Source organism: Solanum lycopersicum, chromosome 2, assembly GCF_036512215.1.
Source record: "Solanum lycopersicum chromosome 2, SLM_r2.1".
NCBI lineage: Eukaryota > Viridiplantae > Streptophyta > Magnoliopsida > Solanales > Solanaceae > Solanum > Solanum lycopersicum.
Window position 1 is genome coordinate 65,492,055 of NC_090801.1, and position 27,567 is coordinate 65,519,621.

At 29.1% G+C, this 27,567-nt stretch overlaps 3 protein-coding genes across 6 annotated transcripts; all 3 read right to left on the reverse strand.

The window, feature by feature from the left end:
* Positions 1-1,471: 1,471 nt before the first annotated feature.
* LOC101257623 (galactinol--sucrose galactosyltransferase) lies at positions 1,472-5,741 on the reverse strand. The gene is made up of 6 exons (XM_004232271.5): positions 5,132-5,741; positions 4,784-5,053; positions 4,265-4,695; positions 3,995-4,172; positions 2,345-2,712; positions 1,472-2,248 (listed from the first exon to the last, which is right to left on the reverse strand). Exons 1-6 carry the CDS (start codon positions 5,661-5,663, stop codon positions 1,685-1,687), a joined length of 2,343 nt encoding a protein of 780 aa, XP_004232319.1. The 5' UTR covers positions 5,664-5,741; the 3' UTR covers positions 1,472-1,684.
* Positions 5,742-13,339: 7,598 nt separating this feature from the next.
* Positions 13,340-15,508, reverse strand: LOC104646011 (sister chromatid cohesion 1 protein 3-like). Its single transcript, XM_026029122.1, has 10 exons — positions 15,381-15,508; positions 15,254-15,300; positions 15,125-15,165; positions 14,802-15,033; positions 14,613-14,703; positions 14,397-14,527; positions 14,125-14,324; positions 13,750-13,838; positions 13,535-13,649; positions 13,340-13,450 (listed from the first exon to the last, which is right to left on the reverse strand). Exons 1-10 carry the CDS (start codon positions 15,506-15,508, stop codon positions 13,340-13,342), a joined length of 1,185 nt encoding a protein of 394 aa, XP_025884907.1.
* Positions 15,509-18,146: 2,638 nt separating this feature from the next.
* On the reverse strand, positions 18,147-26,832 carry LOC101257325 (glycosyltransferase BC10). 4 transcript variants are annotated; one of them, XR_011214926.1, is made up of 11 exons: positions 23,868-26,832; positions 22,113-22,229; positions 21,532-21,632; positions 21,091-21,162; positions 20,733-20,814; positions 20,496-20,576; positions 20,048-20,190; positions 19,824-19,889; positions 18,966-19,115; positions 18,561-18,689; positions 18,147-18,428 (listed from the first exon to the last, which is right to left on the reverse strand). XR_011214926.1 is itself a non-coding variant. In XM_004232270.5 (11 exons), the coding sequence occupies exons 1-11, from the start codon at positions 24,111-24,113 to the stop codon at positions 18,387-18,389; spliced, it is 1,125 nt and encodes a 374-aa protein (XP_004232318.1). In that variant the 5' UTR covers positions 24,114-26,832; the 3' UTR covers positions 18,147-18,386. The 4 variants fall into 4 exon arrangements, 2 of the variants coding, with proteins under 2 accessions (XP_004232318.1, XP_010316295.1); XR_011214925.1 differs by having other exon boundaries at positions 18,147-18,431; XM_004232270.5 differs by having other exon boundaries at positions 20,048-20,086.
* Positions 26,833-27,567: the final 735 nt, after the last annotated feature.

The following is a 27,567-nucleotide window of genomic DNA, read 5'->3' on the forward strand; positions in this document are numbered from 1 at the left end:
CTATGGAGCACAATTAAATCAAACCATAGCTATTCCATTTAATTTAGGTTATTAATTTGCTATTATATACAATTTTCCCAAATAAATTTGTACCCACAAAGTTTATCATAAAAAGTTACTATTTATTATCTATTATTTCAAAATTTATTGTACACAAGATTAATAAAGGCTAAAGCTATGCTAGAAAACAAATAAATTCGTATCAATATTATCATCTAAAATGGAATTATCATGCTACAATTTAAATTAAAAAAAATATAGCATTTTTGCAAAATTTACACGACGAATTCGCTATGATTTAAAAACAATCCAATCGATCACTTATCGTTGTTTGTATCAACTGCATATTTGCGTAAATTAAAAACACAAGAATTCTTGACAAAATAAATAAAATTATAGTACTAAGTAATGATAGTAGCCCAGACTAAATAAATAAGAATAGGCGAAACTATTATTTATTAAAAGAAATATATTATCAATCTATTTGAGCAAATTCTCTCTTTTTTGCTTTCTAAGAGATGTCAAGTAATTGGATATGTATCAATCTCTGTCGGATTGATTAAACTTTCCATATACAAAACCAAAGGAAAGTGGATCAATATCAAAAGGCCATATTCAATCGTCACATGTTCGATAGTTAACCTTAACTTCTCGTAAATTATCTTGGTATTTCTATTAAAGTAGCACTTTATTATCGTAAGATATATATATATATAATTGAAAATGCCTCATTAGTTGGTAATTTGAGTAATTTAATGATAATATGAATAATTTTATCCAAGATTCCTGAACACCATACTCTTTCATTATCTATAAATTGAAAGTGATATCGTTATAATTAAAAAGACAAATCATACTTGCCAACACAGTTAAGCCCATTTCAATAGTCACAACATTTCGAGGGTATAACGCATATTTTTTTATAAGGATATTTTTTTATATGTCTCATCTAGAGGTTTTCAAGTAAGATTTAATATTACCATACTGAGGAAGATGAAGAGAATAAGAGGTTTTCAAGTATGATTTAATATTTAGGGTTAAGTGTATGATTTAATAAAAGGATTGAAGTTCTAATTACGGTCATTTTCTTCTTCCATATTTTACGGATTCGAATTCTTAATTTTCCTTTATTTTTCTTTTTTTAGTGTTGAAATTTGTTCTATATTTTAAGGATTAGAATTTGTTTATGAGAAGTATTCGTGTAATACCCAATATCAAATACTTTGAAATGAGTTATCTTTAGTAAAGTAATACAAACAATACTCCTAACACGATTGCACTGATCCCAAAAAAAAATTATACTATCAGTCTGAAAACTCAAATATAACTGAGTGGCTCCTTTTAACACGAGCAAAATTGGTAGTTGCAATTTTATTTAAATAATTAAATTTAATGTGCTCACAATAATAAATTTGTTGTGATTAATTTTCTTTTTAATTTTGTATCATCCTAATACTAATATAATAAAAAGTAAAGACAGAATATATATGTACTAGTATATTTCATCCTCATAACACACTTGAGGTATACATGCATAAAGTCATACATATGTGACTTTAATGAAAAAATACAAAAACTAGGAAAAGCCCCTCACATGAGCTAGTTACATAAAATAAAAATAATTATCCTTAATTCTTTGGGATCGGTTATATATAGAAAATTTGAGGTTGAACTTATAGTTATGTTAAAACAAATATTCAATGACACATGAACCAGAAGGACTAGACCATGGTACATCAATTTCAACCATGAAATCCTCATATTCAAACGGGACAGCTTCTCCATTAATCTTACAAGTGCTTGGTTTTTGAGAAGCAAAAATCCTCATTTCGCCAACGCCTTTTATTTCAACTTCAACTGAATTAGATTCATCGTCCAGCTCAATGGACTGAATCGCCCCACCTGTATTGAGCATATTCACCAGCCCAACCGGAGCAAATTGGACAGATTTGGTTCCCAAAATTGTAACAGGAGAAACCGTTAAAAGCTCGAAACTGAAAGGCTCGAGTGTGATTTGGACTGTGTCTTTAGGCTTTACTAAAACCAACTTCTTTTCTTTGAATGAGTAGAGCACAAATGTTTCAATTTTTTCAACGTAAATTGGGCTTGTTCCATGCTTCCACTCTACATCTTTTGGGCCGGCCTGGCAAGTCACAGCCTTGGAATATTGAGAAGCACAAATGTTACGTCTAGCCTCACGGTCCCATCCTCCACCTTGACAATTAAATGCTCCAACAACTCCCGTATACTAGAAAAAAGAAAAAAAAGAAAAAGGAGGACCAAGAATTAATTTTTTGGTATATCGATCCATTAAAATAATAAACATGATATCTATCTATCTAACCTTATTGAGGTTCCAAATTTTGAGCATAGTTTTTCCATTATGAAGTGGATCTTCAAAGAGGCAATCACGAGTGGGAAGTGCATAATGTTGGCAGCGCAAGATGGAACCATCAGGCAACACCAATGTTTTGAGTAGGTCAAAGTTATGTTGGCCAACAGAGTCACTGATATAAATAGGACCACCAGAAATAGCTCGAGAAGCTGCGTGAAACTCAGCACAAGGGTGTGTTGACTGAAACATGTCCCAATCTGGGTGAATAAAATTGCCCATCCATAAACTATTGTAAGCACAATGCACCATGTGGCAACCTTGTAGCCAAAATGTACCATTTGGATCACCACAAGGATCTGTGCACCAAAAGTCATCTCCTGCACAATCATTTTTTTTTTATAAAAAAGGTCATTTAATTTTCAGAATGAAATTAGAATTTAAACTTTATGTATTAGTGAAATTTTAGGAATAGTCTTCTTTCATATTAGGACCTTACGTGTCCTTGTCATAATTAATAATCATTAATTATTTCATATAAACTTGCCCCAATTCATTAATTATCAGTATTATAAATTTATAACTTACCTACAAAACACGACAAATACCAACCATATATGGTCAATAAACAATTAGGAATCGTTTGGTACAAAGATCAATAATGTAGGGATTGGTAATGCAGTGATTATTATTATTAAGTGTTTTGATTCATTATTTTTTAACTAGTTTTGTGTGTGGTTTAAAGCTCTACAAAAAAATTCTTTCCAATTATACCCTTGAGTTGTTATGGCATTTTTGTATTTCATGTAATTGGGTCAAGGTAGATAATTGACGGATAATATTATTTTTTCATAGCATTTTTAACTAGATAGGAGAATAAAACTTTATTATCATATTCACTACATTCTCACTTAAATTATTTGAGAATAAATAATTGTCATTTATAAATTGAAGTTAATATCTCAAAATGTCACACAACTATAATAATATATAGGGAAAATTGTTTTGTATCAATAAATCTTTTAAAAACTCTTTATCATATAATAAAATAAAAATAAACAATAGATATAGCAAAATTAATTCAACTATTTTTATAATCGAGATATTTTATTTGACTTATGAATTGTTCTTAAATTCATACATCAACATTAGCATATCAGTCGGATTATCATATTTTATATTAATAATAAGTATATTAGATAACTCATGTTTTAGAAATAAAAAGTTATATCTAAATAATAAAATTTGCAAATTAATTTATTTAAATAAATTTATTAGTATAAATATAAAATATAAAATCAAGAAAATAATAAAATAATTAAAAGGATTTGAGGGGGTATTTTTGTCTTTATCTAGATTAGTCCCATGGTATTAAATTAATACCACCAAATGGAACGTATTAGTTATACACCCTCTAATACCATGTAGGGTGTATAACTAATCCATGGATTGATTCAAAATTCCTACCAAACATAAAATTAAATAATATCACACTTAATACTTGGACTATTTTCGCTAATACTTCCTACCAAACGACCCCTTAAAGTTTCACCAACTCGTATCATGTTGTGAGTTTTAATTTTGCAACAATTATATTTTATATATAATATAATAAAGGGTAAAATAGGAAAGAATAATCCAATTCATTTTTTGGTAACTTACCCACACGACCAAGAGCAATAGTCTCAGTACCAAGAAACATAAAATCATTGCAGTGTTCCATGCTAGCTATGACTCCGTTTCCGTTAAAATGCTTCTTTACTGAAGTTGTCAACGCTTTATAATAAGCTTTGGCCAAATCCACTCTACCACCATAATCCTCACATAGCATTTCCAACAACTTCACATCCATTAGGGAAAAAAAAAACAAATTTTAATATCGTTAATATATACTGACAATATAAAAAATTTAATAAAAGATAGAGTAATCACGTGAATGACGTCGACTTTGACTCCATCTATTCCAACAGATTCCAGGTGAGAGTGTAGGCCCTCATACAATTTTTCAGCAATTTCTGGTGGGACCAACCCAATTCCATTGTTCACAATTTTATCAACTGCCAAATCTTCCATTGTTTTTTCTAATCCAGGGGTTAATTTGGGTCTAATAACTTTGGATTCGGGTAGACCCGATACCCCGGGTCTTAACCCGCCCCAGTACCCACATAAAGCATGCCACACGTACACAAAGTCCACTGTATTGAACTCCTCTTTAAGGTCCTTAATAAAAGCACCCATGCCCTTATTGTTAGGGTCATCATGCCCCAAACTTCTACGACTTGCATAATCTCTAAATTTATAATTTTCCTCGAATTTGATAAGCCTACACGGCATTTGCTCACCGGCAGAGGTTCTATTTGTACCTGTTCAGACATAATATAATTAAAAAAAATAATCTCTAACGACTTTTTTGATAATTCAATCAAATAATTTAACACGGATCGATCATACCTTCTGAAGTGATTGGGTCATCGTCATGACAAATGGATTGCCAACCATCATCAATCAACACGAACCCAGGTGGACATCCACCATCAACTAGCCCTTTCACACCTTCCCACACACCTTGAGGGTGCACCGTAAGGTAAAATGCATCCCATGTACACCAACCAAACTTATCTACAATTCCTGGGGGTGTTTTTTCTTCAAGGAGCTTAAAAGTAGCTAGATGAATCCTAGCTACTTTAATTGCATCTTTAACCAAGCTGTACGGATCATCACCTGCCACGTATACGATATTCAGAATTTAACCTTTATGAATTCAAAGCGTAATAATTAATACGTTTGCCATGCACTTACCTGCATGCATGTACAGTATGCTATGGAAGGCGTCTCTGGTAACTTTACTGGACCCACTTTCGACGCAAACATCGATAAAATCGTCCTTTCCAGGCTGGAGAGAAGCCCGGAAGGGGCCTTCAATGAGCGGTAGAAGCAAGACATAAGGCCGACCTAATAAATCAGACTTATCAATGATGATCATTTGGGTCTCGTGCTCGAGGTCTCTTCCATTACTACCGGTCCAATGAGTAGTCCACCATACTTTAAACCGGAATATACTCATGAATTTGATGTCCTTCAGTTTCCCAATTGGCACAACGTGGTGGCTTTGGGCTTCATTTGTCTTAAAACCCACAAAGCAACCCGGAGTGGAAGTTACTGGTTTGTCCCTAGTGGTGTAATAAGGTGATGGAGTTGCACTAATATTATTTGGAACATGAGAAAGGATCATTTGGTCATTGACCAAGAATTTTGAATTTTTCAAGGTAATATCTGAAGAATCAACATGAATTTTGAAGTTTCCATCAGCTTCGTTAAAAATTGGAGCCATGGATGGGTGAAAAAACTTAAGAATATCACAGAATAAAATATTTGTTTAGAATTGAATGTGTAGTGTGTGATTGAGAGTAAAATGAAGTTATGAGGATTTGGTAATTTATAGCCCATAAAAAATGTGATGACAGTGCAAAACAGGAAACTTCAGGGGAAGAAAGTTTTGTTGGTCGGTTTGACAAGAAGTGAATTTTGTTAGATTAGGTGGGGACAGTTTAGTGTAAATGTAAAAGGTAAGTAGCTAATTAATATTATCCACGTGTAATTAAGATTTCTTCCACTCATTTTGTATAGTTTTTAAATTAAATTTACAGGTGATTCACTTTTGACTAGTATAAATTTATATAAATTAAACTAACCAATAGCGCACAGAAAATGAAGAGCCAAATAAAAATCTATACAATAGGCACGATTCCTATTTTATTTATCTCAATTTAATATTTTAAATTATTAATTCCTATAATTTATTGCGTTTTTTATTTATGCAATTATTAAATAATATGTTGATTTTTGTGTGACAACTTACTTGAAGAATAAGGATCCACGTGTAATAATCATGGCCTCATAAGCGGTGACTGAGCTAGTATTTTTAATAAAAAAGTTCAAAAATTCATAAATAGATACACGGAGTAGTTGAAGAAGATTCGATATTTACTATATATACATAAGATATTATTTTAACCATATATAAATAATATAATTTTCTATCGTCGAAACCCTTCTCTAAGATAGCTCCACCCATGCTCACAAGCACCGACCATCTCTAAATAAATTGTTTTGAAAAAATACGATTTATTTCTTCCTTTTTCTTAAGATTCAACGTTTTTTTTCTTATAAAAGAAGGCAACAAAAGTAGGTGTTATACCATTCCAGAAGCCACGTAACTAAAAGCTACGTAGACAAGAAATGCAAACTTGGGACAATGACCCAAACGGTTACCCTTATTTAAAAATAAAAATAAACTACTAACTGTATCTGTTTGATTTAAAAATTGTGGGCGTTCCAAGTGTGATATAATTAAAAAATATGTTAATAATAAGATTCAAATCCAAGCTCAACAACATTAAAAGAGCCTTAAATTGGTCACCCAAAAGCCAATGAAACAGTCAAATCATTTGTTCGTTAAATCCTCTATGTTATAAGTTTTATATAAATATATTTTAATTTCTACATAAATATATATATATTTGAGATGAGGTCATGAATTTTTGAGCACCCGACAGATTTTATGTAAGTTTATCTCTTTATCGAACGTAAAGTGTCATATATAAATTTAAGAAAACTTAATAACTTTAATCTTTTATGCATATAAAATTTGAATATATTATTAAAAATGACTAAATATATGAATGTAAACGGTGAATGTGATTATATTTTAAGACAATTATAAAAATCAAATACATTAACAATCCAAAGAAGATAATATAAGTGACCACTTTCGATATAAGTGTGTTTATAAAATTTTATTTTAGATTTAAATTTTGTGACGGATAAATTTTGTTAGTCAAAAAATCTGTTTCAACGAAGCACACGTCCCAATAAGCAGCTCACACTTTGCATGCATAATGTAATGTTCCTTATCCATAAAACCTTATCTGTCGGCGGACGTTACGTTTAATTTGTTGAAGAAGAAAGTTGCATTAATTAACTAATTAAATCAACCATAAAAGTGAAAACGCGTAACTACTTTGATTTATTTTTCTTTTTGGTTTATACATGTCATAACCTTGACTAATGTAATAACTAAGAGAAAAGAAAAAGTCCAAAATCAAAACAGCAACAAATATTTTGAAATTTTAGAAAGGGTATATCAATATATTTTAATATCAAAAGAGTACTATTTTGTTATTTTTTCTAACGATGTTAAAGATTGAGTTTTTAAAATAAAGCTCAAATATCGATGAGTCTTACAAGATTTAAAATTTCATGAGCCTTATAAAACGTAAATCCACCTCAATTTTGAAAAAAGAATTTACATTTTCTTTTGTAAACATTATGTTAAATTGAAAAAAAAAAAGCTTTTAAAAAAAACAAAACTAACAAGGCTATAAAGCCCGGTAGGCGGTAGCCTTTGCGATTTTCTGAAGGAAAAATTATATAAATTAATATATTTTAAAAAATAATTATTGATTTTAGTGATATTTTTTTGTTTATTATCATTTTATAGTAATTTTGTTAAATTTGTAATATGTATTAAAAGTAAATTATATATGTTATATATATAAATTTTAATTGTTTTTTTGAAATATATCATGTTTGTTTGTTAACAAATTGTCACGTTGTATTATAAGTGTATTAAAATGTGTGATAAATATATTTTTCATCATTAAAATTTGTATTATATGTGAATAATAAATTATTTTTTGAATATGTATTAAACTTGTATTATATTGAAATTATAAGTGAACAAGTGGAAAAATATTATTACTATAAATGATAAATATTTTTTTATTATAGTATATTTATGTAAGTTTCCATTTTCTTACACAAACATATTTACACATTTTCACAAACTAACAAAAAAAATTTAAAAAAATTAAAAAACTATACATTATAAAAATAAAAAGAACTCCCCGAATTGTTACCCCTTTTAAGTGTTAATTTGATTCAACACAAAAAAGTATTACGTGGTTTTATTTTACAAAATAAGATTTGTTTAAATTAACTTAAAAATATTTTGTAGATAAAAAAAAAATGAAAAGCTCTGATTTTTTAAGAATTTTGATAAAAATATAATATATTTTAACTTTGTTCGTCAAACATTTTCTAACTTATTTAAGTTATTTTTATTTTCATCAAAAATTAACAGAAGTCATGGACTGGCAATCTTTTGAGATTCTATTATTTATTTTTAGTAATCAAATCAATTTTGTAATTTAATTTCTTTTAGATTGTTGAAAAAATTATGTTTACAAAATTAGCATGAAACGTGAATTTATAATGTCGATCCAAAAGAAGCAAAATTTATTTTCATGTTTTAAAAAAAAACGCAATTTTTAAGTTGAGGCGGATTTGAGTCTTATAATTTTTGAGTCTCGTAAGACTCATCGACATTTGAGTCTTACTTTAAAAAATTCTATCTTTAATACCATCAGGAAAAGTAACAAAATGTTTGCCCTTTTTGTATGAAAGTAATATATATTTTTTGTATGAAAGTAATATATATTGAGTTGTCCTTTTTGAAAATTTTGAATAAATTTATTGTCCTTTTGATTCTGGAGTCTAAAAGAAAATCCCCACTCCCTTAACTTGTCCTCATAAGTCCACGTGTATATTAACTAAATTTCTAATTAATTGTTTAAATCTTCATAATAATTGTATTTTTTAATATTGAGCCAAAAGTTAAACCTATCAGTAAATTTAGTCCTCAATATACAAATTATAATTCAATTTCAGTTACATTTTCAATTTAGTTACATCATACCATCTTCCTCAAAGATTAAAAAATATTATTTGCATAAAAATAAAAATTTATTAATGAATTGGACGAAATCTTCATAGGTTATCTTTTACCAACATTATCTTCCATTTTCTTTTTAATAGAAATTAACTTCATTTTAATAACTCTTTAAACTGATAAATCTAATAATGTTAATTGATGCTAAAAATAGTGTCAGTGAATAGAAACAAGAAAGGATTAAAAAAAAGAAGAAGAAGAAATGTGGAGGAAGTTATACTTGAAGTAAATATTTGCTTCAACTAAATGGAAAGATAAAAAGAGAGAATTATGGGAAGAGGAAAAAAAATGGAGAAGATCCAGAAAAAGAACAAAAAGGAAAAATAGATGGAGAAAAGTTAATTCAAAATTAAATATTTAAAAATTAGTAAAATAAGTCATTAAGTCTGTTATTCAATAAAAAGGTGACATGTATCAATTTTTAGTGTCTTTTTCTTTCTCAGATGCTTCTAAAAAAGTTTGGTGATACAGATGCCACGTTACTCTTTATGAGGTAAATAAATTCAATTCAAATTAAATTGGAGAAGGGAGAGGGTTACAATTAATCTTTAAATGTACCTCTATTTAGGAGCAATTTACAAAACTGCACTATAATTAGTGATATAGGTGCCTATAATAATGGTAATAACAATAATAATTCATGTGATATGATCATTAATATTTTTAAAAATAGTAATTATAAAGGTTAGACACTTTTCATGTGTGTTTGTGAATAGCGTGTTGGTTGAAATAAAAGGACGGTGTTGACTTGTGAGGATTGTCATGTCATGTAAGCCAATTAGTGGAGCAGACAAGTAATTAGCTACATTTGGTGACTTAATATATTTTCTCCCTTCATAATTAATTTTTATGATGTTTTAAAAGTTAAATTACAAAAATTTTGATTATCTTAATATGCAAAAAATATAGTTTATATTACTTTTCTAATAGTTTTAAATATATATATATATATTTTAAAAAATATATCAAATTAACATAATTTAATTTAATTTTAAAAATTAATTAAATTAATTTTTAAAAAACGCAACATAATAAATAAAAATACTTACCGAGAATAGCATATAGAGAGTCAAAACACTTGAACCGGACACGTAATTACTAATTCAAAATCACAATAAAATATTCTTTAGAATATTCCAATAAAAACGTACACCAAAAGTGAAAAAGTCATTTTAGAAAAAATTTCTATAGTTATTAGCAAGCTGCTGGAGATTGTGTACTGTTTATGATAAAAATATATATATATATATATCAAACTTCGTGATAAATTATCTTGCATTTGAATATCCTTTTTAAAAATTATCAAACTAATTGAACGAGAAAACTAACAATAAAATTGATATCATTTTCTGAAATTAAAAAACGATCCAATAGTTCTCACTTATATAGTTGTATCAACAAAGCATATCAACGTGCAAAATTAACATCAATATGAAAATAAAGTTGTAGTGCTAAGTAATGGTGGTAGCCCAATAGGTTAATTTATTCTGTTTTTTCTTGCAAATTTTCTCTTTTATGCTTTTTAAAAAATGTCATGCATCAATCTCTTTTAGATTGATCAAACTTGTCGTATAAACAAACTCGTCTTCGAAAAAGGAAAGTGGATTAATATCATCACAATTCAAAGACCATATTCAATTCTCAGTTCTATCAATAACTTTTGTTTTGATAATTATTCTATCAATAACTTCTACATTAATAAATACTTTCTCTATAAAGGTATTGGTATCGAAGTAGCACATTACCCTCAGAAAAACTATATATGTGTATAATTGAAATAGCTCCATTACTTGGTAATGGGAGTAACTTTGTGCAAGATTTCTAAACGTCATATTCTTTTATTATCCATAAATTGAAAGTAACCTCGTTGTTATTAAAAACACAAAGCTTACTACTCAATACAGATACACTGTCCCATTTATGTTTTTAGGGGGATAAACACACATTTTTTGGTAAGGGTATTCTTTTGTAATTCTCATCTAAAACATTTAAAGACATTATCGAGTCCATTCTTATTTTTTATAAATAATAATACTTTTCCCGTCCATTATTAATTGTCATACTTTTCATATTTAGAGTCAAACTATAAAAACCTTGAGTGATATTTTAGGATATAATTTTTCATTATATTGATATGCAAAAAATTGTAATGTATAGTACTTTTCGTATAATTTTTGAATATTTAAATTTTTTTGTTTAAAAAATCGAGTTAATGCAATCTAATTTAACTTTAAAAATCAGTCAAATTAATTTTTAAAAAACGTAATATAACAAATAAAAATGAATGAAAGAAAATAATATTACCATTTGAAGTTAAATGAAAGAATTTATGGCCCTACTATTATCACTGTTAACGGTTATTGGGTTTTGTGATAGTAAATAAATTTGTACCTACCAAAGTTTATCATTACGTTTCGATCATATTTTATTGTGATTGTAACTTATTTTTTTTATCATTTTAAATTCACTGCAAACAAGATAAAGAAAGGCTAGAGTTATGCTAGAAAATTAATGAGTTTGTATCAATAGTAAAAAAAATTGAGCTGTGCCAATTTTTTTGAGTTCCACAATTGATTTGTTTTGGTTGAAGAACTTTCATTTCATTTTAATTATTATATAATGTGATTTTTTATTGTTGAATTACTTTGATATAGATTTATGTTGGATTGAATCTTGCGGAAGATTAAAAAAAACGTCAATGTCTTAAGCCTAAAAATTATTTTGAAAAGATTACTAGTTATACTTAAGTAGCCTGCTTGACAACAAACTTGGTGTCAGATTGACAAAATTTACTTGAACATTCTTTTATAAAATTATCAAAAGATTAGTTGAAAACTAAGAATGAAATTCACTCTTTTTTTTCATTATTTTTTGAATAATTTAGACAAGACGAATTTGCTTTAAAAATCAATCCAATCAATAGCTGTATCAACAACGTGCAAAATAAAAATATAGCTAGGTGAAAAAGAATAGGACGAGAGAGCACAAAATTAAGCAACAAAATAATTAAATTATAGTTGTAGTACTAAGTAATGGTAGTAACTCAAACTAAATAAGGGTGGGTAGGCAAAACTATTACACCTTAATAAAAGAAATATACGACCAATTAAATGGCTTAGTTTGGTTAAAAGTTCTATTGATTCTGAAGGGGAAGTTCGAAGGTCTGGTCCAAATCCTGATGAGAAACAAGGCATCGCAAAAACCATATAATTAATAATGACTGAATGGTGGTTTTGAAACTGTATGTATATCATTAATAAGTGGAGATAAAGAAGTGCAACACAAACTTAAATCCTGACGAATATGAATAAGCAATTTTTGGGAATCAAGTTGATTTTTGTGATGCTGCTTCTTAAAATAAGGCTCAGAGAATAATGTCTTCCAAAGTTTGAGGTTTTCAAGTATGATTTAAAATGATTTGATTTAATGCTGCTATATATGTGGATTAGGTTTAAGTGTTATAAATACATTGAAGTACTAATTAGGGTTAGAATTTGAGGAAACAGTCGTATCATTATTTTTAGTGTTAGAATTTTTATATGATAGATATTTTGTCATTATTTTTTTCTTCCATATCTTAAGGATTAGAATTTGTTTATGAGAAGAACTCGTGTAATACCTAATATCTAATTTTTGGCAAAATAAATAAACAATAATAAGAGTCCTAATACGCTTGCACCATCATTTTTGGTAATATAACAACAGTAATTCCAAAAAAAAGAATTAGTTAAATAGTTTGATAATTTTCAGTATGTCAAAATTAAAAAATAATTAACAATGAAATAAATCATAAAAATATGTTAAGAGAAAAAATATATTTTAACCTAAATATAAATATAATAATTCATTATTTAAAACAATCAACGAAAATACTTGATTGATTTAGAAGCATTTTAGCTTTGCTTTTAAAGTACTGGATAGGCTTAATACTGCAGAAGATTGAAAATTTATTGCTAAAAAATAAGTTGTACTTGTTTATAAGCAAATATACTTGAAACCATTTGTTACTCTCATATAGTTGTTGAAGGCCTGTATTGTCTCCCCAATGATTTTAACTGCATTACCTAGAAAATATTAGATTAGATGTTAGAAAAACATATATATATATATATATACATACATGTACAAGCGTATATTAGAATGTGTATATCTTTGTTTTTTTAAAACACAACGGTAATTAAAAAGTAGGACGCAATTATTACCTCTATATAAAAATCTCAAAAACTTGAGGTTGAAAGTTGTTCCTTCAATTTGGAAGTAACTTTCAAAGTTATATCACCATAAGGTTCGTTTTGACTCACGTTGACAAGTCCACAATTATTTAACACCTGAAAGGAAGGAAACACAAGAAAAAACTGATAAAATAATTCCTCAATTTATGCAACTAAAAAGTGATAGTAAAAGACAGTTACCAAAGTCTCATAAAACATTCGGACACACATTTTCTTGTTTTTGCCCTGGAGTATTGTGTTTAGGTTGATATCTTCTGAGATGGGTGACTTTTCTTGCAAAAATCGAGCCACCGTTCTACAAACATATATATATATATTACTCTATCCAGTAAAGTTAACTGTATAGTATATATATATATATATATATATTAATGAGAAGAATACGTTTTACATACCTTGTTCTGACAGGTAATGTATCAAACTCTGTTGTTCCTCCTTGCTCACCAAAAGGAGTCCTGTCTTCTTGATCCAGAAAACTCAAATCCTGCATCAGTATCTATCGATTTATCAGATGTAAAACAGGTAACAATGAAGTATATATTACAAATGTTTAGGGTTCAAAATTTCTAGATATGCTCATGGCAATCTCAGTAGTAGAACTCTTAGCCTAAAATAGAAAAAATCACAAGTCTCTTTCATTAAGTAATATAATATTCAAAATCCAGATCTAATTATATTACTCTAGATAATATAAAATTTGGTTAAATTGCTATCTAGATAATTAGAGAAGTAAATTGATACTTCAATATTCAATGATGAAGCAAACATACCTCAGCAGAACTATCAAACTCATGAATGTCAGACATAATGGTATCCTCTTTGTAACATGTCGAAGGAGTGAAACCATCCATTGACAATCCATCACTCGATTCAGCATGATCCTGCTCCTCCTCCGCCTGTGAGGAAGCCATCTTGAGTTTCGTTGAAACGATGTCTTCCTTACAGATGTTGCGAAGATCATCACATAATCCTACAAATTTACATAGAGTATTAGATTTTTATTTTTTGAAAAAAATTAAATTTTTTTGAGATATAGACCTACCATTTAATAAAGGCTCAAATGACATTCCATCTTTTCTGCATTTCTTGTTTAGTTTCGATCTATTCATCAAAAAAAACAAAAGAGCATTCTTTCTCCGACGTTTCAATGTACCTAGTTGCATATTACTTTCACTGTAAAAATGTTGAACATTGTCAGAAAGATTAATTAATTGGTTAAAGAAAAATCTTTATTTATATCAAACTGACAATAACATACAGTTCTGTTTCAGCATCAATGAGTAGCTTTCGTCTTTTTCTCATTAGCTTTGGTGTTGATTGAAGTACTAAATGATCAGCTGATTGATGTCCTGAATATCCATGCATGAAAATAGAGAATTAAAGTATATACATTATAGTAACTTATATACTTTGAGTTTAAGATTTAAGAGTTTTAATTTGCACCCACCAAATGATATCTCATGTGGATTAATAGTGAACTCTTGAACCTGATCTGCTGAAATAACAGAAGGTGGTTCTTCATTTTCTGTCATTTCTTCCACCTCCAGGTTTGCAGTTCCGTTGTCAGTCATGGTCATTAGTTCTTCCAAACCATCATCAGGGTCCATTACATGATCATCCCATAGGGGATCATGATGATCATGGACAACATCAAGCATAAATTCCGGTTCATCTACGTCCTGTAAAAATTAAACAAACTCTTAATCAAAATGATGTTACCAGTGTAGAATAATATATATATTGACACTTTAAGCAAAGAGATGAACTCACCTCACTAATGAGTATAGGATCTTCTCGCACTGGTATTTCATCTATATATATGTGACAAATAAGTTTTAAAGTATCATTACTAATTATAATGAAATAGGAAATAAAGTAAACAAGAAGAAAAACACATACCTTGCAAAGTTATCTCTTCGTTATTTTTTAGATTCTTATCCTCAATTCTGTTAATCAAAATGCATGTATGTAGAGTTATATGCAGACTAAAACTAAAATAGTCGTAGATAAATACAAGTTTCATTACCTATTAAGGTTGTGGAGATCATCTTCAAAGTCGAAGGAATCAAGTTGGAAAGTTTTTGGCAAGGTGATGGAGTTGTAAGGTGCATGAGCAGCATCTTTGGTTGACAAAATTGCCTTTCTTATCCCCATTTTTAGAGCTTTGCAGTCATGCAGAAAGTATTCTACTTGCTTAGAGTGTATCCGCACCACTCCAAACAGTAGGTATGCAGATTGTCTCAGTTCAAAACGTTTGGTCGGAGACTTGATGAGCTCTACAAACATTTCAATTCATTAAGCAAACACTTCCATAATTATAAGCCTATCAAAGCTACTGCTATATATTTCTTGCCTTTTTTGAAATCTTGCTTTATTCACAAGATTCAGGATACCAACAACCAAATGAAGCTCTTTATGAGAGAATATAACAACTCTTCATTAATGTGTATGTCGAGTCCTAGTACTATTTTTGAAGGATCTGACATGGATGCGGTGACCGAGCAACATAATTTTGAATATACCAATGAAGCTTAATAAGCATTTAAAAACATGGCCTGATTCAAATATAATACATATGTTCCCTCTTATATAATACATTTAGAAACTTTACTATAAAGTGATAATAAATTTTTATCTTAAAAAAAATCACAATTTAAAATGAAAACAATTTCATTGTCAGGATAGAATATGAATAGCCGCATGAATAATTTACTACACCAAATGAAGTCACGGAACTTAAATTGAAAATCGAAATTACATAGCATTTTGTGTCAAGTTACTACATACATATATTCTCATTTATGTTTCTGACATTTAATTTTATACACACCTTTAGAGTAATAAAATTTATCAATAAATTCGCCTGAAGAGTTAAAACACATCACATAACATGAAAACATCCATCATATACTGAAAAAGAGATTTTTTTTTATTAAATGTAAAAGAAGAAACATTTATCAAATTAAATGAAATTACAATCAAACAAAAAAGACTCAGAAGATGAAAAAAAAAAACATCATCTATTTCCACATAAAGAAGAAAAAGGAAGATTTGATAGGTAAGCAAATAAAATAAATTAAAATTAAAAAATTTAGAGAACAAACCAAGAGATGATAGAACGTTGGTAGAAGCATATTGAGATTTTTTTAAGTTGCTTGGGATGGTCGCTGCTTTCCATACGATCGCTAACGGATCCTTCCTACCCAAAAGTGACACCTGATTCGACATTCTCAGACGATTACTTAACAATGAATGATGAATGTGCAAATAACGAATGATAGAACTTTTTAATTGATTATTAGTTCATTAGATTTTACCAACTCATATTAAGCTTCTTAAATAATAAAGTAAGAAAATCTGAATGTAATGAAGCTTTGAATTTCTAAAAAGGAAAATGATTAGATTAATTACTGATGTTGACTATCTTAATTGTATTTAGTTTTTTTTTTCCTTTTTATTTTAATACTAACAAACAAAACAACAGCCAAAAAGTCTTTATAATTGTTGACCACCTTTGAGCTTTTAATATAGTCAACTTTTTTCAATATCATTTCAATCTGCTGGTGCAATATTCTTGCATATCTTAAATGAAATAAAATCTAAATATAAAATTATTTAAATTTAAACGTATTCATCTTCATAAAAATAAATTAATAATTTCTTATGCACTTGTTAAATTGACACGATAATTTACAACTACGAATATCAAATTAATATGATTTTTTTAATATAAAAAAGCGTGATATATCAGAAGCTTGAATTTTCCGCACGAAATGAGATAATTTGAATTTAAAATTTATAAATTCTATAATGAACCTTAACATATATTTCTTCGTCCTATATTAGTTAAATATCTTTTCATTTTACAAAGAGCTTGAAAATCATAAATAAAAAGATAATTTTATAAATTTTTACTCATAAACTACTTAAAATTTTTACAAACAAATGTGACTAAAGCCAAATTACAACTTATATATAATAAAGAAATATTATAAGCAATAGAGAGATCGAGATTTTATACAATCATTACTTCAAAAGTATTTTATAAATATATAATATAATAATGTATTTTGCGATCATTATCTTTTTGAGTTCAATTAAGAGATAATTTAGAAAAAAAACATTTTAATTAACAATGATTAGTTAAAGTAAATTTTAAACACATATTATATATGTATTGGCTTGATGTAAGTTTTATTCCGTAGCTTATCATTTTTGGGAACTAAAGCGAAGTTACAACTCATTACAAAACAAATATACTAGGCAATAAGTTTTATGTTTCTTTTATTCGCTCGGATTAAATCAAAAGTTGTATTAAAAACAAAACAATATTAAAAAAGCCTTAATAACATGGTTTTTTGACTCCAATTCTCCTTATAAAGTTATGAAAAAAACATTAAAATGTCGATTTAATTAAGATTCATATTAAATTTTTTTTTTAATATCAAATCAAATTAAGAATATTCTTTTTCTCAAATTTATTAGTCGAAATTTTCATTTAAAAACACATTCAAAGTTTGGAACCAACAACATCAGCATTCATCATAATACAACATGCCGAGTCTAACCCTACATTCAAACACTTAAAAAAGAAAACATCGAACGTGTTTAAAACATAAACTTATTCAAAATCTTAAATCATCAAGTTTAGAGAATTAATTTTTTTATTTGCAAAATATCAGAATTGTTCAAAAAAAGAATGTCTTACCCAATCCTTTTTAGCTCAATCTATTTTCAATGTAATCCGTTTGTCACTAACGAATAAAATGACGTTACTATGTGGAAACAAAAATAGAAAAATAATTTAATGGATTGAGCTCACTCTACATACATATAGGACCAAACATTATTGAGTATAAAGGAAAATTTTACAAATATACAAATTGGCATAACAATTTTTCTTTCTACTTACACATCTTCCCCATTTATCAGCTAGATTACAATTTTCTGTAGCTAGTCAACTTTCTATATCTTCTAATAGCTAGATGGTACAGTACTGTAGATGTCAAATGTTGCTCATTTCACCATGGTGTCAAACGTTGTTTATTTCTTCGTGGTGAAGTCCAAGCGCAGACTGCTAGAGACACAATGACCATCCACAAAAATGGAACCAGATACAAAATTAGAGAAAACGAAAAGGAAAATAACAACTGAAAGATAGATTGTACTGATTTTTTAGCTACAATGAAGGCAATATGGCACTAACCATATTGAGAAGCCTCAGAGCTGCAGGCCGTGTGAATTTCCTTGCAAAAAGGAAACAAGGGGCAGGTTTCTCCTTGCTGGTGCACCACTCTCTCCGGTGTTCTGTCTCATAATTTATATTGTCTATGTCCTGTCAAATCCAACAGATCTCTAAGGTTTGTGCATATTCATCATTTTACACAGGAAAATTCAGCCATATATAGTAAGACAATCATGCGCATTTCAATTGCTGACAAAGAGGAGGTCAATTGCTGAGTGGGATTACTATTTCTCATTATCTTCTCCTCTTGTCGATATATGAGTGATATAATTTTCTGAAATGTTTTTCTCCCAAATGATCATCGTGTTTCCTGCTAGTAGACCTGGATAATCTACTAATCTGCTTGATGAAAAGAACCAAGAGTACCTTGATAGATTGGATTAACATGGGAGTAGCATCGGCTAATTTATAGGTAACAGGATGCCATCCTTTTCGTTCACGCTCCTTGGAGGATAAAATAAGCCATGCAGTGTGAGTCAGTGTCCTCCGTGTAATTTCACCTTCAAGCCCTTCATGCTATATTAAATGAAAAGATTCTCAGGGAAAAAAGATAAAGGTTGATTCTAAGGTATCAAATGAAAACTTAGGTTACATTTAGAGCAATTATGCCTCATTTCCTCTTGCATTATTCAAATTCCATCCATTAATAACTTTTCTAGTTAGTAATTACCCAACCTATTAATGAGATATAAAAACCTACCCGAGTTTACTCTAGCTGAACTCAACTAACTGCACAAGATGAGGTAATCTTATTTATTAAATAATATTGGCCTTAGACAGGCTTAAAAGGTCCGACATGAGCCAGGAGGATTAGGTAGCCGAATCTAACATAGTTTGGATTTAGGCATAGTGCTTGTTTTCTTCTCTTCTTCTTTTAGTTGGGATTTAGGCATAGTGCTTGTTTTCTTCTCTTCCTTTTTTTTTTTTTTTGTGGGGGTAAAGACAAAAATACAATGCAACTGCCAAGGTTATTATATTAGCAATTACTTCTTCATAAACAGTTAACACTATTAGTACTCAATCAGGTCATGAAATAGTAAAATGTATTGTCAATCAGCTCAAACTTGAATTGAGCTGTTGTAGAGAATGAATTACATTATGCTACCAATGGTGCATGCAAAGGAATTTTTGTTGACAGTATCATTGTTTGAAGTGAAATCAGTAATATCTTAGGGCAAAGAATCAAGTTGTCAAGACGGGTTTAGATCACAAAAAACAACTTACAGCAAGCAGAGTTTGGACATAGTGTTCATCAGGTATACAATTATGAATCTTGGATGTATCTGGAGGCTGCAAAAGTGAACAGACTTTAGAAAACAGTTCAACAGTATAAAGAAGAAGAAGCTTATAGATTGGTATAGCATGTCAAGATCTTATAGTAAAATTTAAAGTCAACAGATCAACAAACAATAGAAGAGAAGAAATACACAAACAGCATGGACACTCACCACATACTGATCCCGCCAAAATTCAGGTAGCGGTTTTTTCTGCACAATGATAATGTAATTATGGTGAACTCCACAGAAATATGAAGGTATGCAATGAGAGCATAGAAATTCAGAACTTTGCATATCATCAGGGTAGCTAACTCCTGTATCATTAGGAGGGTAGACATTATACTTGTTCAACCAGTAAAATGGAGGCACATAAGAAACTACTACCAGTGGATTTTCTTAAATTTAACAATGTTTTTTCTATTGCCTAGTCTCCATCCATCTAAAAATATAAGGACAATCATTTTTTTTCCCAAATTGAAAATAAAAAATTGTTAAGATGACTTGTTTAATAATGCTCATTGTGAACTCACGACCATCCATGAGTATCATAAATCAAAATCCGTATTCCGGGTCTTGGAATAACAGTAAAGGTAGGTTTCCAAAACAAAAAGTAACTTGCCTTGCAGTGCAACTGAAACATAGGAAATAATATTTCATCCTTCACTACAATATCTGCATGCTTTCTGTTTAGAACAGCCCACTGCAAAAAGACGTCAAAATGAAAAGAGTAAGCTATACAACTAGTAAAAGTGAAAGATACACCTTGGTTTTTTGCTCCATTTTCTCCTTTGAGAATTTCCTTTTCAGGAGTTACATTGAATTTCATGAAGTTAGAATTCATGTTTCAGACCAATACCTGAGATCCTTTCCTCCAGCTTTGAACAGGAATAATTGGATGCATTTTGGGGTTATAGCGGCCTTCTTTTGTATCAGCAAAGCTGTTTTCATTTTTAAACAAGAGACAATTAGATAAATGAAGCACAAAAATGGTTCCACATTTTAATTTGTGAAAGTAAGATGCTGGCTGTGTTTTTTCTAATCAGTGTAAGATGCTAGCTAGATATTTGGCTAAAATAATGGATTCAGAAGTTACAGTTCTTTGAGAATGACTAGTGCCCTTCAGTAAAAGAACTGGAGCTTTATTTACTTGAATTTTATCTACAGGAATGAATCATTTACTCGAGAAAGAACAGAGATATATCAATGTTTCTCACCTGTCAACAAAACTATTTGGCGTAGACATTATGTAGTCATATGTGTAGCTGAAGTTGTATAAAGGTATGCAACTGAAATAACATGAAACAAATTAGATGACAGTTGCAACAGAAATGGTAATATGATGGATATTATTGCAGATATATCAATGTTGGAGACAAAATTTGCCAAGTTCTGTTTAAAAACTGATGTGGCCTATGATTATGCTCAATGATCCGAACCTAAATCATTATCTGAAAAGTGTATACTGACAGAGTTTTGACTATTTCAAACACTTAGCTTAGAAAACTAATAGGGTTAACAGGTACATGTCTGCAAAAGTAGCTTACCACTAGGGTTCCGATTAATCAACAGTCAATTAAGCTAACCAGTAAATCCAAATGAGTCAGTTATGCTACAGATTTGATAAATGAAGATATTAAAGGGAAATTATATCTCACCTGTCTGAAAGAAAAACAAATCGTTCATTGAGAGGATCCATCAATGCATGCTGAAGTAAAATGCGCTCTGCCTGGATCATGCTTGCTTCTCCCCAATCTACCTGAAGGAAAAGACACTTGCTAAATATTGCTAGACCATAAGAAGTATGTGAAAGAGAAAAGAAAATATAAATGTTGTTATAAGTTCATCAATTAAAATATTGAGTCATAACATAAAGAAGGAACGTGTATGACTTTTTGGTAACAGTCTCATGAATGTTCTAGAAACTCCTCAAGAGGTGTCAGGAAAGAAGAGTAGCCAGGCTGCAGTGTGTATTATTGATGAACCAGAAAGGAAATACCCTTGGTGGTTAATAAATATATTGATTACCAAAAATAAAAACAGTAAGGAACCCCCCCCCCCTCCCAAACAGATATACTTTTGATGAGCCAAACAACAATGCAGCACAGGTATTTCTATCATAAATGCTATTAATTGGATGAAGTAAGCAACAGAAACTCAATGGGTAGATTACCTACCAACCAGACTTAATAATGATGATGCTATAACAAGAATTTTTCATTCAGAAGCAGAAAAAAACCTGTATACTATCGTTCATTTGGCGATTCAAGAAATACGCTGATCTTGTCGTTACTTTGTTCAATAAGAACCCTGGTCGTGAGTGAACCAGGATTGAAAATCTATTTTCCTTGTCACCCTGCAAAACACGCGCACACAAAATAAAAATCTACATAGCTAGCAAGAGTTCGAAAGCAAAAGATTTTGGTCTAAGAGGGGAGCTCACTGAGTCTACCTAAAGGTGGTGTGGCAAGCATGCGCGGGAGACTGGGAGCATTTGGGGAAAAGAATAAAATCAGAGTCAACAGTAAACAGATACAGGCACATCAATATGTATATTGGAGAGACAACCGAATGTACCCTAGGCACTAAACACATTTCATCTGCTCTCAAAGGACACTCAGGTAACTTCTCGTGGGGGATCAAAATTAAACCCATGTGTAGCTGATGAACCAATAGCTGATATATTGCAACAGTTCTCCAACTATAAGGATTTGCTAATAACGTCTTAAGAAGATGTACTATTCCTCAAAATCAATACATACTTAACTGAGAATGGAACGTAACATGAGGCAATGGATCTGGATAGGCTACACCAGCTAATAGGAATTAAGGCTTGATTATTATTATTATACTTGTTTTCAAGTCTCGGAAAGGAAAAAAAAATCTAACATTAAGTCGGGGGCTTTCAGGAGTTTTTTTGAGTTTTTTTGAGTTTTTATAATGGTTATTCTATATCACTTATATCAGTACAGTGTAAGTGTGAATTTTAGAAATACCTTCAATTTTAGGGACATCTACTTTTCCTTCAAAGGCAAATTATTTAATGTTAGAATGTAATGAGCCTGAATAGAATGGTATAGAGAAAAGGATTCATATCATTGATCTCAACTAGACTAGATTATGGGATAGTTGATTGAATACGGAGCTTCGCAACAACAACACACCTAGCATAGTCGGATAAAATGGGTATAGGTAGAGTGTACGTAGACCTGACCCTAGAGAGGTTGTTTCCGGTAGACCTTTGCCTAACGAAAAACAGTCCAAAAAGAAGTAACGAAAGTGAAATCAAAACAAAGCATATTGAGCAGTAAGTACAATTGCTTAAGGAGCTTGGCAATAGTCAAATAAAACTAAAAAATCACAAAGCTCCGCGGCCCACTAACACAAGCATTAAAGATCATATTTGACAATCCTTCTTCTTAAAAAAGGAAATATCACACTAAACTCAAACACAAAACTAGCAAAAGAAAGATGAGCACTCAGGAAATAGCATATCCTCTTCTTCTTTTTTTCTCCTTTTTTTGAATTTTAAAATTGGCTATAGTAGAAGGGAAAATGGGGAAGGAAATTACTAAGTGGATGTGAATGTTCAAATCAACTGAGTTACTAAGATTCCAACAAAGAAGAAAAGGGTGTTTCTGTTTTGCTCATTCTGTATGATTTGTGATCTCAGCAGGATCCAGGTACCACTAACCCCACCCCACGAAAAAAGAAAGAAAGAAAACATCTTGCATAAAGATATAAACTTTGTTAACTATACTAATATTGCAAGTTTATATATTAATGGCACTTTTAATTAACTTAGTAAAGAGTTAAAAGATCCTAAATCACTCCAATTACCAAAAAAAGTGAGAAACCTCAGAAATTAATCAATGTAAACAAAAAAAATTCAAGAATTCACACTAAAGGAAATAATACAAGCAAAATAATTATGGCGACAAAAAGAGAAAAAAAAAAAAGGAAAAATCCAAGTGCCACATAATGAATTGATTACCTGAAAGAAGGCATCCCAAACAATGTCCAAAGGCAGACGATTCCGAGCTATAAACAAAAACGCAATTTTGGGGTTTTGAAGTTGAGGAGCAGAAAGCAACGCTAACATTCTAATTTTATTATACTGTGTCTCCATTAACACTAAAGTCCCGAAGAAGAAAACAAATAACATCATAGCAAACACTTTTATCTTCCATCTATGCTGAGATTTCTGGGAATTGGATCTTCGAATCAATTTCAAGCCCATATTCCCACACACTTCAAATAAATTTGTAGAGTATAATCACTTACCCATGAAGATCTCAATACCAATTCAGTAGCTAAATGGATCCAAGGTGTGGAAATACAATTAATTATGAGATGAAAATTAAAGGATCTGGGAAGAAATTCAGAGCTATCTCACATGAATCCGACACTGTATTATTAGAAAGAAGAAAGGGACATGGAGTGAGAGTGAAGGGCTGACTTGAGTCTTGACTAAGCTTACAAGTAGTATTGAGTGAGTAAAAGATAAGCTTAATACATATTGGATAGCGTGAATTGCAGGGAGAATGAGAATCCCTTTTCAATGGCTGCTTTAATGGCGAAACGATTTTCTCTTTGCCACCAAATCTGCCTCCACTTTGAGGGCCACTGCACACTTACTTTGCTTTTACTCAAAATTGATCTTCTTTTATCTTTTTTTTTTCTTTTTTTTCGCAGCTTTCTATATTTTCAGCGAATGTTTTCACCCTATGTCTACTAAGTTCCAAATATAATTACTAAATTGTTACCCCCTACGGGTAGTTGAAGATTATTCTCGCTTTTATTTTTTGAATTTAAATTTATATATTTAAATAAAGTTATGAAAAGTATTAATTTTAAAAATTTATTTTATAATATATAAATTTAAATTTAATTGAAGATAAGATAGATTTATTTCAAATCATATACCTTCCTTATTATTGAGTTTTCCCACCATTTTAAAGACATTTTACTTTTCAATATTTGTTGATTACTTTATAATTTACACTTCTAAATGTTATCATTTTTTAAATATTCCGTAAAATAGAAAAAGATCGAACTAATATGAAATCAAGAAAATAATAAGAAATTTATTATTTTTGGTTAAAGCAATAACACATTTTAATTAGTACATAACCACAAAAACTGAAAATAGCAATAATCACAAGGTAATACTATAAAATAACAACTCATCACTCATTTAATAAAAAAATCATGGCAAGTTTTTATTGTATTATTAAATAGCTGCACTCTTGCTTCAAATAGGAAGAAAATTAATACACTTTAAATATTACGAAACATATATGGAATTCAAGATTTGGCTCATGGATATAATAATTGGTCATTATGATAATAGAAATAATGAGATAAAACAATTTTAAAAATTAATTAGGTAATATTTACAATCAAACACACAACTAAATAATCTCCTATTTAACTAAAGAAAAAATAATATTTATTGACTTGTTTTCAACCAAAAAATAAACAAAACATCAATGATGAAGTAATAGAATCCATGCTTGAAAGTTACTGCACAACTAAGGCCAACTAATGTTCATGTAGGTGCTTGACTTGCTTAGGAGATAATTGATGAGACAACAAAACGCACACCAACCCAACACAAACATTTACGCGCTCCGTTATTATTTATACGTCATTCTTAAAATATAAATAACATTATTTTTTTATTTTACCATGAGAGTTATTAATCTTAAAAATATGTATTTGATCAATATAGAAAAATTAAATAAATAGTTTATGTGCATTGGTTAAATTAATTAATCAAAAAATATTAACGTATATTTATTGATTTAAAATCTAGACTATAAGAGAAAATCAGACAAGAATACAATGATAAACTACATAATTTTTAAGAAACGTGAAATTTAAAATTGAATAACATATAAATAGAAACAGAGGGAGAGTATAACATTAGTACAATTAAATTTATAGCGTTCAAATATTGTATATTTTTTGTTCTAAATTAATAGTCATTTTTATTAAAATAATTATCATTTTAGAAATTCATAATTAAAATTAATAATATTTTAAATTATGTTTTTAATTGCATGATACAAAAGAAATAAATCAATCTATTTTTATTTTTTTTTAAAACAATATATTAGATTATATCAATATTTTTCTTTATGCATTCTAATTGTTGAATATGGGATTTTTTCATTTATTTATTTTAAATCTTTGCTCCAAAACAGTCTAGGATTTGTATAAGTAAATTATGATTAGACAATAAAAGTTAATGTAAATTATATGTTATATTAATTTAGTGTAAATTTTTAACGTGTTAGTTGGCTATACTGTTATCTCTCTCGATAGATAATCGAGAAATGCATGTAATAGGTAGGTAGCATTACCAACACATTTATTTAGTTCATTAATAGTACTAGTTTGGTTCTTTTGGAGTACTTCATTAATAATTGATGCCCTTAATTTTCATCCTTGTATGTATTTTTGTCTAAAAATAAATAACCATAATTAATTTATAGACTAAGCTACAGGTAATTGAGAAAACAATACCCTCTGGCACAAAAACGAAGATATTTTTTTCAATTTTTTTTGTTTGCCATCACTCACTTAAATGTGTGCCCATAAAAATCACTAATTGGAACATGGACTAGTAATATCGGTAAAAAATCACTTAGTTTCTATATAGAATACAAATATAAAAAGTTAATAAATTTTGCATGCTGTGACACAATAGTGAGCAAAAAAGTATTATTTGTGATGTGCATTCACATGCACATGACGCACCCCTTTGATGCTGGAAGTGACAATAACACTATTATAAGTTTTGAATAATTTATTTATCATCCACTAACATTGTTAGGAGACTATTTCTCCAATGAAATAAAAAAAGTTCACGATCCCCTTTCTACTCCCAAAATGTTTTTGAAATAACATATTAGAGTATTAAGTCAAAATTTTGAAACGTCAAAAAAATTAACAAAAAATATTTTATACTTTAATTTTCATTGCAACTTTTTCATCTTCAGTCTTCTCTAAATTCTGCAACAATTTTGAATTAAATTATTGAATTAAGGCAATTTTTTTTTTTAAAAAAGGATTTAATTATATGATAATTCAGTCTTCTCTAAATTCTGCAACAATTTTGAATTAAGGCAAAACTTTTTTTTAAAAAAGGGATTTAATTATATGATAAATCAGTCTTCTCTAAATTCTGCAACAAATTTGAATTAAATTATTGAATTAAGGGAAAACTTTTAAAAAAAAAGGATTTAATTATATGATGTAGTTTGAGTTTGAAATGTACAATTAAATAAACATGTTAGAATTGAAGACAATCTTTCCCAAATTGAATTGAATTGGACTAGTTAATAAATAAAAAATAAGTAAATTTAATAGCTATTTTTTTTTAAGTATTATTATATCAAGGCCAAATACATAAACACATTTTTAAATTTGTTGAGTTTTTCTTTTCAGGTACCTCAACTATGATATTTTCCTATTGAATCATTGAATCGCGATAATTTGTTCCTTTTAAACAAACACCATTGGGTGATGTGGTATCAAATTTTTGAGGGGTATTGATAGAGTATGTATATGTTGTTTGAGAATTCATTAGTCTAATTGATAGTGAAAATGATTGAGAATAATTATGTTTTACTTCAAGTCATTTAAACACATTAGAAAATAAGTGAGACTAACATAGTTTGTCTTCG